The sequence below is a fragment of the Beta vulgaris genome, chromosome 4, assembly GCF_026745355.1.
Source record: "Beta vulgaris subsp. vulgaris cultivar EL10 chromosome 4, EL10.2, whole genome shotgun sequence".
NCBI lineage: Eukaryota > Viridiplantae > Streptophyta > Magnoliopsida > Caryophyllales > Amaranthaceae > Beta > Beta vulgaris.
The window spans coordinates 48,398,931-48,411,996 of record NC_079205.1 but is presented as its reverse complement, the minus strand read 5'-3'; the positions used below and the strand labels follow the sequence as shown (position 1 = coordinate 48,411,996).

The 13,066-nt window shown below is 34.0% G+C and overlaps 1 protein-coding gene across 2 annotated transcripts; it reads left to right on the top strand.

The window, feature by feature from the left end:
• Nucleotides 1-672: 672 nt before the first annotated feature.
• Nucleotides 673-8,868, top strand: LOC104890957 (hypothetical protein). 2 transcript variants are annotated; one of them, XM_010676574.3, is made up of 6 exons: nt 675-1,513; nt 2,789-2,891; nt 3,699-3,754; nt 6,456-6,620; nt 8,297-8,410; nt 8,509-8,868. In XM_010676574.3, exons 1-6 carry the CDS (start codon nt 848-850, stop codon nt 8,599-8,601), a joined length of 1,197 nt encoding a protein of 398 aa, XP_010674876.2. In that variant the 5' UTR covers nt 675-847; the 3' UTR covers nt 8,602-8,868. The 2 variants fall into 2 exon arrangements, with proteins under 2 accessions (XP_019104559.2, XP_010674876.2); XM_019249014.2 differs by lacking the exon at nt 6,456-6,620 and having other exon boundaries at nt 673-1,513.
• The last annotated feature ends 4,198 nt before the right edge of the window (nt 8,869-13,066 follow it).

The following is a 13,066-nucleotide window of genomic DNA, read 5'->3' as shown; positions in this document are numbered from 1 at the left end:
TGTAAGTGAATTTTGTGAATGTTTTTGTATGTATTGACGTCATAGTATATTTGTTTTAGTTTGTAAGTTAATTTTGAGTTTTGTAAAGTTTCCTGATCATTTGAGTGGTTTGCGTGATTTTTACAACGTGATTTTCTCAATTTTATGAGTGATTTGTAAAGTTTCCTCATATAAGTGATTTCTGAGTGATTGTTGAAAATTAATTTCCGGTGGCTTTGTTTGATCCCCATTTTGGTATTGAGATTCTTCCTTTTGTAATTTAGAAAGGAAAGGGGGGCAAAATAGCCAGTTCAAAAGAGGACACCGTTGCTCCCCCTTCCCTTATACAATAGAGATAATGGATAAGTATTCTCAAATTGTATGGAAAGTAGTTGAAATCATATACAAATCATTCCAAACTTGTATGAATCTGCGAACAAATGCATTTGTTTATATATTCTCATGATTATTTTATTTGGTAATAAAGAGATTATACTCCATCTATGGATAAACTAATAAGGAACAACCAAACAATTAAAATCGAGAATGATAAACTAATAAAAATCATACGGAATAGCAACTAGAATCAAATAAACACTTTTTTGTTTGTTTTGACTTTGAGAACAATCATGTAAACACTCAACAGTACCTTAATACAAAGTACAATGTACAAACTTATTGTCATACACTCATACTTCAAGTTATTACAAGATGAGGTTTCAATTTTTTGGCGCTTGCATGGCCACATACTTCTGCATATACCGCCACCCAAAAGCTCTGGTTCTTCTTCCACAATAACTCAAAATATCTTCCTCCCTTTAAACCAGAAAAACAATCTTCACCTCTAAAACCTAAATTTTTAACAATAATGGCAAACTCTCTGCTTCTTGAACCATCCGTATTCACCACCAAATTTCTCTCTCCTCAATCCACCCCACTTTTACGCCCTTACCCAATTCGATTATCTTCCTTAACTCATTTTCCTTCCTCTTTCATAAACCCTAATTTCTCCTCAAAACCCTTCAAATTCACCCCCAAATGCGACGCCAAAAACTCAAATTCTTCCAATTCCCAACTGGGTATCAAAGAGAAGACACAAATCTCAATTGGGTTTGTTCTTGATGCGATTTCTAGTGCTTTTAAGGCTCTTAAGAAGCCTGCAATTGTTGCTTTGTTAGTAGGTGTTTTGATAATGTATGATCCCAATTCAGCTTTTGCTGCATCCGGTGGAAGAATGGGAGGCCGCTCATTTGCTCCGAGATCCTCTACGTCTTCAGGATCTCGGAGTTACTCGGTTCGGCCCTCGAATCCAATGATGCCGTATTCGGCACCGTATTATGCACCCTCTCCGTTTGGTGGGGGTGGTGGTTTTTTTGTTGGTCCGGCGTTTGGGGTTGGGGTTGGAGCTGGGTCTAGTTTGTTTTTGATTATGATGGGATTTGCTGCTTTTATTTTGGTTTCTGGCTTCCTTTCTGATCAATCTGATGGTGGGGTTTTGACTGCTACTGAGAAAACTAGTGTGATCAAGCTTCAGGTAATATGCTTTATTGTATCATAGTTTTAGTACTTCTTACTGTTTTTTTTACTTGCAATATTTTGACATTCATGCTTATACAATTTTGACTCTTAATATCTCTGATTATATTTTTGTGAAAATTATAAAAAGTTGAAATCTTGTGGATATATAATGAGATAGATCTAATGACACCTTACCTGCTAAAATTTGTATTGTATGTTGTTAAAAAATTTCTGGTCAAAGTAAGTGCATGAATAGTGCAAAAGTCAAAATGTTGCAATTAAAAAAATGGAGGAAGTATGTTTTAGTTGATTTGGTTGTGGTAGCTGTTTTATTGGTATTTGTTGTACTGTAGATAGTGATTTGATGAAGTTATATTAGTGTGTACTTTATGTGAATGCTCGATTGTGTAATGCTGCTTGTTCAATCCAGGAGAGCTATGTTTTCCTTTTGATTTTTTGTTTTTTCGAATGAGAACTCGATTCCTTCTTAATTGATTTGTCTAGTAGACTTAGGAAGTGTCTTAAGGAGTGTATATAGTGAGTACATGTGGAGAAATTAGCTAAGAATAAGATTGATCTAATAGTATGGTGAGGAATCTTTGATAAGAATTGGGAGGATTTGCATTTGTTAGTGACTTAGGACTGTCAAATGAGAAAATAAGAGAAGCAGGACAGTCACCTTCATATCAAGGGAGAACTGAAGTATTGAAGTATTGCTATTAGTGCTCATAGAATGTTTTCTTGTTGAGCATACTCTTTGAAACAACTCTCACCGGCCTAGATTGGCTGCATATTGACCTCTCCAGACTATTCTATATCCTAGAGTACTGGGTCTTGTTGTGTTTTAGGAAATGTCTTATTAGTATGTACTCGATGAATGAAAGTTATTTTATGGCTTTTTCTGAGGAGATATTTTAAGAGAGTTTTATGAACTTCTCCTTATGAGAAAAGGATAGTCGCCAACATACTTTGTATTGTTCGGTGTATGTTTGACCACTTCTTACCAAATCCCCCCTGGCCTTGGGCACCTTTATCATTATTTGTATTGGAACATGCGTTCCGTCATGGTAGTATGGTATGTTAAAAAATTGTCTGAGCTAGTTTAACAAAACTATATCTTTAAGTTATGCTTGTGTGTCCATACGAATTTCCAGTTAAAACTGATTTGATCATTTGTCTAAAATTTTAACCATGTTCCTGAGTTTCACAATAGAACCTTTCTTGCATGTGTAATTTGCATTTTCTGGTCCATGTGATTGTTCACAAGTTCAGAATTTCTGGTGCTTTCTAGGTTGGGCTGTTGGGCATGGCACGATCTCTTCAAAGTGATCTCAATCGGATTGCTGAAACTGCTGATACATCAACTCCAGAGGGCCTAAACTATGTTTTAACAGGTGGGTCTTGCTTTCAACCTTCCATTGAACAATAATGTGTCTTCAGAGTACTATTTTCCATTTTTGATGTTTATTCTGCTGTATATTGGGACTAGTAAGTTCAATTCGACTTCTAAAACTAAGGTCAGGGCCAGGGATATGACCTCAGATTAGGTTCTAGTTCACAAGTTCACAGGTGAAAAGAACATAGCCTTAGTGGAATGAAGAGCCTCTTCTTTTTTTCCTTTTCTTCCCTTTTTTTTCAAGATCTGCAGCTAACGAGTGCCTTTTATTGATTTTCTTTGAAACTACCATTGATGAAAGAAGTACTTTGTTGTACTTCAAATTTTCTCACAGGGGTACTTCCTGTAAATCTGTGGGTCTATTTGGAAGACCGTCATCTGTCATTAGGTTCTGCACTGTGACTCACTCTTTCTGAATTCAGTTTGTTCTAATGAAAGTACCCTATATGATGGTTCAACTTCAAAACTTGGTATGCTATCTTGTAGTCATTGATTGCTAAGGTCGTTTTCTGAAAAGAAATAAATATATTGGTCTTCCCTGTTTCTTGATCTTTTAGCTAAAAACTTGTTCTTTTTAGTCGTCTTAGTGCTTTATCTCGGGAGGTTTTATATGGTCTGCTTCCTTGTTCTCGCCTCTTGCTGTTCCCAGCACATATTTTTTGATGTTATAGACTTATTTTTTCTTTTTAATAATTCTATTCTGTTGGGGGGGGGGGCGTGAGGGGATTTACTTTTGTTGAGAGCCTGTTCTGCTCTATTAACTTTGCTTTATGATGCAAGATTTTTTCAATTTTAATGGTTGCAGAAACAATGCTGGCCTTGCTTCGGCATCCTGATTATTGCATCTCAGCTTATTCATCTGTGAGTTGAAAATACCTTTTACTGTTTGACCAGTGACTATTTTCTGTTAAAGAATTGAATATTCAATTATGAACGTAGCTGCACTAATTGGAACTTTTTAACAGACGGGTAGGTATATTTCTCTTTTTAAAAATCTTTTATAGAGAAAAATCTGATATTATCAGTTTGTCCTTCTTGAAGATCTGATGTTTAGTTTTTTTTTCCCTATCTGCTTTGTTTTAGAGATTTATATGTATATACTATTCAAAATTATGTCTTTGCTTTTTTATGAAGTAACACCTGTGTTGCTTAATACATGAAGTAACACGAGACCTATGGTTGTACACTCTGTAAGTATATAATTTGAAAATATACTCAGTGTACATTATCTTCCTGAGATAGAAGTAGTATCTCAGATTTGAGGAATAGTTACCTTCTTGAACACCATTGTGCATGTTAGGCTTCGGGATTTCTGCCTAGTATTCATTGTCTGACTGACTTACTTTGACCATTTTGTTTGGATGATTTTGCCAACAAAACAAAAAAAACCCTATTGATCATAACTCATGCAGATGAAAAGACAACTTTCTCTAGTCTGTGAAGTTAAGCTGGCCACTATGTGGAGAGATTTCCAAGTCCCACCAAAAGCTAGTTTTATTTTGATCTGGCTGTCGTTATAGGAACAATTATTGCCAGTGAACTCTTGAAAGAATACAGTGGGCCACAGGTTACTTCAGGCGATGTCCTTTTCCACATGCATGCTTTTCTCTTTTCTTTTTTTCTCTATCTCCTCAGTAGAATAATAACAGGACGATGTTTTCCCTTACAAGACAAGCCAGCAAACATGTGAATCCCTGTGCTTTGCGATTTACATAACACCATTTCATCTTTTTATCCTTGTGAAGTCCATTGATGATAGTAAATCTGCTTCTCATGTAGCATGGAGAGAGTAGAGTGGAAGTGCAAGAACTGGGTGCATGTGTGTGGTTCACCAACTCATTATAGTCTCAGCTGCTAGCTGGTGAGAGAAATGGGGATGGTCGGGGCTGCTAAGACTAAGTCAGGGATGTGAAGGGAGGGGGAGGTTGTGAGTAGGTGTGAACGACATTGTATGTTGTGTTTCAATATCAGAGAAATTAGCTGCCTTATTGTTCAAAGAACATTTTAAGCAGTATGAAAGCAAGGACCTGATGCTTTAGTTACCGTTTTTAAGTGAAGGTCATCTTTCTATCTTATCAAGGTCTCCTCTTTGGTAGACTTTAGAGTGATTTCTCTGCTTGTCTTTCTTGTAGCTTGTTAACGCCTATATTGGCCGTCAGCAGCCTGACCCAAGTTTAATATCAAATTATTGATACAAATGATTTGGTATGCCCTGGTCTTATCATAATTGTCAGCAAGAGGAAAATTGGTATTACTGGCAGTGTTTTTTGTTTCCTGGGTGAAGGCCTGAGGGAGAGGGATGATTGATCGTTCGTTAAGGGTAAATTAGTATTTTCATTTTTCATGAACTAAAAAGTTAGGGTTTCTTAGTGGTTTTCACCTAGAAGCCAATTTTTTTGAACTTGTTTTTAGTTGTGATTTTGTGAAGAAAGAATCAGAACTTGTCATTCCTAAACCTTAAGTGTGTAATCCTTCGACCTAGAATACATTATACAAGTATGCTACTGCACGAGTTCATCTCATGAAATATTCCAATATTATAGATTAGTTTGTTATTCAATGTTCAAACATTTTCTTATTATCAAATAGATCTTCATGAGGACAATACCATGCAAACTGGTTTAAGAATAGGAAAGCTCTTTAAAGCAGGAAGAGGATTAATAGTAAGGCTCCACCAAGCTCAACATGTGGGTTATTGACATGCTCATAGCTTCATCCTATTATGGCCTGGTGATGTATGCTCCATCGATCATCTTGGTTCCAATCCATACCTCTTCCACTCAATCCTAAATAAGCGGTGTTTTTAGTATATGCATGTAGATTTTTAGAGCTGTTGGATGAGGATACGTTATTCATTTATTTCCCATTGGCTAAATTAATTTCTTCCTTCCAAATTGAAGCCTTACGATTGTTGTAGCTGTTAAAATTAGCAATTCGTATGTACCCACGTCATCTGATGGATATTGCTCTTATCAAAGGGATACAAATATGAATATATGTGCGTATGCTCAGCGTACGTGCATGCTTGTGTGTTTATTGGCCTATTTTGGGGGGGGGGGTGTGAGTGGGTTTGTGAATCTATGAATATGGATTGTTATGGCTCAATCCACCGCCATCACCTGTCAAGAGTTTTCCTTCTAGCAACATAGGACATCGCACAGGGAATGAGATATTACCACTGAAATGATAATCCGATGACTCTTATTGCTCCTATTTTGCTTACAATAATGAAAGCCACTTCAAAGGTTATTGAAGTACCAATCTGAGGTCTTATCTTGATCTGAACTATGCTCGCCTGCTGGTCTCAAAGGCCCCATCAGCAGCAGGGAAAACTTAGCAAGAGGGGTTACTTTGGATTTTGGGATATGGTTACAAATGTTTTTTTTGTCCTGCTTGATGTTTTTATATTATAATAGTGTGGCACTTTGTTTTCTTTGTGTTTCCCTTTATGAACAGAATTGTTTGACCTCCTTGTTAGTTGTTACTTTCAGCTTGTTTGTTTCTTAACTAGGTAGTAGACTCATAGCAGTACAAATGATTAGTTTGCTTCGAAAATTATCAGGTCGACATCAAAAAGAGTATTGAGGAGGGAGAAAAGAGGTTCAATCAACTTTCTATTGAGGAAAGAGGTAAATTTGATGAAGAAACGCTGGTCAATGTGAATAGCATAAAGAGGCAGAGCACAAGAAGCTCGAGAGCCACTGGATATAGCAATGAATACATAGTGGTAATTATGAGATAAATATCTTGTTGCATTTACTAAATGCTTACTCTTAACATGAGATGAACATGTTATGCTGTATTTGGCCATTTACTAATTGCATGCTCATATAATTTCCCCCTTCGTTTTATACAAACTAATTGTTATTACCCTCTAGTGATTGCTCTTTTGGGGAAGGAGGTTTATAAGGTGAAAAAGATTGTTTACCATCTTTTGTCGGATATGACATTGAGTACTTGCAGTACTGTCTAGGATAATCTTTGGGGAATTTGGTGGCTTGCTTTCTACTAGATTATTCACTGTTGTTCACATAGGTCTTGTTTGGCAATGAGCTGAAATGCTCACTTGGTTTGTTTTACCCACTGGTAATATTTGCCATTCTTATGACCTTTTTAATTGATTGGTAGCATTGGCTCTTTACAACAGTGTTTGGTAAAATCAGTGGCTTGTTGACAGCTGGTATACAAAATGACGACTCTTTGGGAATATCAGTAATTTAAGTTTCGGAAAAGCCAGCAGCCAGCAACCAAAGCTTGGCTAAAAAGCCCTGCTCCGATAGTTTACAATTTTTTGGGTTGAAAATGTGCCTGTTTCTCCCTGTTAACAAGCTATAAGCAGAAAACCAACTGAAAAGATGTCTAAAAGCCATTAGCCAAACAAGCCTATAGACTCTACGGCCCCACCTGTTCTTTTTTCCCCTGTTTAGAGGGTGGGTGGTTATTGTATGTAGTTACTCAAACATATAGTGTAAGGAGGTCTAGATCATGCAGAAATAATATTGAGAATTTGTGCTTTTATGGTGGAGAAGAAGCAACAAAATCAGGGTTTATGAAGGCCAATTTTTTTTAGCTTTTGGATTCTTTTCTATCTGATCCAAAGTTCCTTGATTCCCGCTTTGATGAAATTGGAACATGGCATTATTGTAAGAGTGGATTATTATGATTGTTACAACATATATGATCAGGAAATACGATGGAAAAAAGGAGTGTGTTTGATGTGTTATCTGATAGTATGAATCAGTTAATTACAGCAGCTGTTCAGAATATCCATTAAGCTGTAGAAGGATTTCCAGAGGGTTCCTTTAAGAAATTTTCGGGATCGACGCTTTGATAGAATACAATATCCCGAATGGAATAATTTTAAATATCGATTCATTAGTGAAAAGCCAGATGTCGGCGCTATAGGCGATTTTAGCTTTGAGGAAGCTGTTAGCATTGATGTCTACAGTCCGTCAAAAAAAAGAAGCATTAATGTCTACAGAGAACCTTCTCTTTTGGTCAAACTCATTGAGCAGGTCTCTAGGAGTGCTTCTATATACTAAGCTTTGTAAAGAGTTCATGCTAGGAATTCTTCTCCCTGTTGTACGGACATGATCCGCTCTGGACAATTCGTCTGTAATATAAGGTAATTGCAGTCATCCAACCTATGGTTTGGAACCCGTATAAGACAGCTTTCAGTTGCTTCTGGATACAGATGCTAGTTTCTGCTAGCTTTGAGTTTATTATGGCTTGTTATTGTTTATGGGATTCTTAATTTTGTACAATCATGTCATTTGGTATTAAGATTGTCTTTACTTCGCACTCTCTGCCCCAAGTAGAAAAGGGAATTTGCTGCAGGCTAAATAAGCTACACTTTTTCCATATGCTGTCATCTTCGTAATGTTGATGTCAATATCTATTCAGATTACCATTCTGGTGGCTGCCGAGGGAGTCAATAAACTGCCTACCATAAATGGGAGCATGGATTTGAAAGAAGCGCTACAAAAGCTTGGTTCCATCCCTTCAAGTAAAACCATGGTAAGTTATATATTCTGTTTAAAGACCAGTTTGATCTTATGAATATCGATTGGTCTTGGGTGTGTATTTTTTTGTTAAAGATGTTAATTTACTTGCAGGCGGTGGAGGTGCTTTGGACTCCTCAGAATGAAAATGATACATTGTCAGAGAGAGAATTGCTTGAAGATTACCCCTTCTTGAAGCCTTTATAAGCACGCTTCAGATATCGATATATTTTTGCTTTTTACATGTATATACACCATGACTATGATCTGAACTGATAAGAAATGCCTTATACAGTATACTGTGCTGTATCCTGTATCCGATGACTGCTAAGTGCTACCCGTATTTTTGTTGCGCTTTTCTTTTTCTTTCATACTAGGTTATAAGCATTTGTAAGTATTTACATAATCACTTTGAGCTCCAGGATTTCTGTGAAGTTGCTGTTGGCTTGCTAAATAGAGAGGTTGTTTCTGTAAGATTTTTAGTGGTGTTAAAGTTAACTGGAATACAATCACAATGAGGTAAGAAAACATTGATAGGAATGGTGATCATTGATTAATTTTGAAGAATTTTCATCAATAGATTAGTTGGTGTTTTAAACTTCATTCCTTCCAAACATTGCTCGGAGTCATTCGCATTAATTCTGGTGGTGCACGTTGAGTAGCCAAAGAACGCAACGAATCTTCAATAACTACTTATATTACTATCGACTCTCCACTTTTGTAATAAGTGTACTATACAATTAACGTTTCACATGTCTAAACCATCTTCCCTTAACTATTTCTCTCTTATCTTTTTTTCATATCTACAACTTCAACTCTCTTCTTGATATACAGTTGGTCTTGTAAGAGATTGTCTATTTTTAATTTTAAAGTAGGCGCGGTTCAAGTCCAATATTAAGAACATAGCGTACCTTTTTCTTAATATAGTGATTACTTTAATATATTTAGTGACTATTTTAATCTATTTACTGACCAGTTTAATCTATTCAGTAATAAGATCTTTAATTCATTTAGTGACTGATTTAATCTATTTAGTGATTAGTTTAATCCATTCCGTAAAAATGTCAAATTATTTAAAAAAATTGTTTGTTGTAATTCGAGATTCAGAGAGAAACAAAAGGAGAAGAGAATGAAACTTATTATTATTTTTTAAGTCATTTTTTATAAGGAAACACCTACATCGTTTTTTTCTTTTTAACAAAAAATAAAAACGAAACATTAAGGTTGCATGGTTTAGTGCGTAGAAGAGTTCAATGGGGTAAAAGATTCTATTTTGTCATGGTGGAAGCTAAAATTATAAGGACTTTTTGGGAATTAAGATTTTTTCATAAGAGTATTTTGGACATAATTATTAATTAAAAATAAAAACATTATATTTTGGAATATTATATAAAAAGGGGACTTAACAGAGAGAGTAGTTGATTAGGAGGTGACATGTGATTAGGGGTGTTCATAAAAAACCGAAACCGAAATACCGTACCGAAATACCGAAAAACCGATCTAGATGGGTGGTTACCGTACCGAGAAAAAAAAGTTTGAACGGTACGGTTACCGAACCGAAAATATTAGCGGTTAAACGGTACGGTTACGGTTATGATTTTTGAATAAATGATTAACCGAAATACCGAAATCTTTTTTTCTCTATTTAATTGTTGTGAAACATTTTCAAACAATTACATTAATTCTAATATTTGTTGCTAAGTTACAACAATTAGAGGAAGTATGTAATTATTTAGAAACTCTAGTACTAATATAAACACTGTAATTAGGAAATGAAGTGAATTCTTAGTGTTAGTTATGTTTTCCAATTGATTTATTATCCACTTTATAATACATTTTATATTAGAGTATATATAATATTAAAATATATGCAAAAAAATTAAAAATATATATGTACATTAAGTAAAACATAATAGTATAACTTAAACAACGGTTAATGGTTAACCGAAAAACTGTACCGAAAAAACGGTTAACCGCTTAGGCGGTAACCGGTTTAAACGGTTACCGTTACGGTTTGCAAAAAGAGCGTACCGAAACTTGCGGTGAACCGAAATATTGTTTTGAGACGGTTAACCACCCATAAATACCCTGCCTGATATATGGAATCAGTCCATCACTTAGACCCATCACCCCATTCAACCGAAAATAACGCTAGCAACATACAGTATATGATTTTGGGTCTTCCCTCGTGCTCTGCTTTGGTCTTCACTCTTCACTCTCTATGTTTGAAAATACAAGGTTTGTATGTTTGTTCATATTTATTTTCACCACATATTTTTTTGATGAAAAAATATATCATTGACAATAAGTTAAACGATACATAGAATGATAATTAAAATCTGAAAATACAAATTTAGTAAATTGCAATAATTTTCACAATAAAATCAATTAATTTTGACATATTGAACGATTTAAAATTGATGATATTATGTGGATGTTGGATAAGATGAAATTTAATTGATGGATCCATAGAATGAGTAGATAAATCAGGTAAAACTCTGAAACAAAATAAATAGATGCAGATACGCTCTACCATATTCATTCCTATCCTCATTCTTCCTCAGTGCTGATCGACATGGCTTTCTCATTAATGCACTTCTTTTTTTCTTCAAAAGAAATTTTGAACGTTTGAGATAAAGAATTAAATAACAGTATAGATTGGACTATTGGACATCAAATACTAGATAATGATGATCCAATAGATTACATAAGATGTAGTAACAACTAAAAACCAAAAACACACTTGTGGATAATTTGACTTGTGGGCCATGCATTTTGTTGATTCAATTCATACTTATAATCCGTTATCTCAATATAGTAATACTAGTTTTACATGCACGCGACGCGTGTGAAAATACGTAGAAAATTAATAGTTGATAGGGGATATAGAAAATTAAATTAATTATTAATTATATCGAATAAATTAGGGATATTTGAATTGTTGATAGTTTTATTTTTGTAATTTTTTTTAATTTTTTAAATTAATTAGGTAGTTTCTTTTTTTATTTTTTAATTAAAGTAAATAGTTAGAAAGAGATGTAATGAAGGTAAAATGAAATATCTAATATTTTGGTGTCTTACCCCTATTTCCATATAGAATAGAGATACATGTAACATGTCAGATTTTTCACCATATGCAATTGGACTACTTTGAACGTTAAATATTTAATTATTAATTAAAATCATTAAAAACTGATATTTGAAAACCATGTTGAGAGTATTTCAATAATATATAAATTCATATATTACAGTTAAATTATTAGTATCTAAACATGTAAATTAGATGTTATATATATTTAGAAAGATGGTAGTACTAAGACTAGCGCAAACAAGATACATTAAACGGATTTTCATCATATACACCAGATAAATTTTTTTATTTTTTCAAAATTCACTGTATATCCCTCAATTTCTTGATAATTCTATGTGCCCTTAATGATCAACGATTATCTATCAATTTTTTAATCATTAAAAAACCTTGATTACATTACTAAACCTTATTTCATCCTTACTTCACTCATATACCTTAACAGATTAGCATTCAAACAACACATAAGGCCAAAGAAGAAGCAAGAGACTTATTATGGAGGAAAACATGTAAAAGGGGTCATTGGTGGTGTTTTAATGATGTTTAATTACGGCTAACGACTCAAATAGGGGTTAATTAAGATTTGATAACAAAATTAGAGGTTAATGATCAAAAAAGTTAATAATCGTTAATCATTAAGCGTACATGGTGAATTATCAAGAAATTGAATGGTATACTTTAACTTTTGAAAACATTGATAGTATATGGTGACTAAAAAAAATTGTCGGAGATATATAGTGAAAAATTCGTACATTAAAAAATGGAAAACATGCTCCATATAAAATTTATCTGTGTGACCTCAAGTTAATACAGTAAAGTTATAACCAATAAACTATATAATATTAAATGCTAGTTTTTAACATCAAAATATTATTAATAACTCGAGATATCACCTGAATCTAATAACTAGTTAGATATATAAGAATTAAGAAGTGAAAATAAAGCACCTCAACAAAATATAGTAAAAGTAAGATAAAAATAATTAACGTCGGCGGCTGGCTGCTGCATGGTTCATCAGCTCTTTAAAGATTGAAAGGCGATAAGATAGAACTTTACTGCTGGAAAGTGGAAAACATAGAAAAGAGGAAATGATTATGATAAATTATGATAATATTAACAAAGAGGGTCCAAAAATGCATGCATGGCATGGGTTAAACTTTTTTATTTTAATACATTACGTGATAATAGTACATTTTGGGTGTAATATATCATATCAGATCGTAACTTACGTGATGTTTCTAATAACATGTACCTCAACAATAATAATACAGATTATATATAAATTATAACATTTATTCATATCACTTGACTTCTTTTACAAAGAAAATGATGGTTTGTAGGTTGTTACACCATAAGTTATAGGATAACACTTATATACCAAGATAAACAGACAGGATACTTTAAGCAATGCAAAATGCTAAAAAAAATTTGTTTACTATATTCATTTCGATATTAGTAGTTCTAAGGCTAATAATAAAGTGAAAGTATTGGGTCAGACCGTCTGACCAAATACTTACTGTCAGACGGGCTAACCCAAATGAAAAAAACGTGACTTTGAGTTTACTAAGCCTTGATAATTCAATC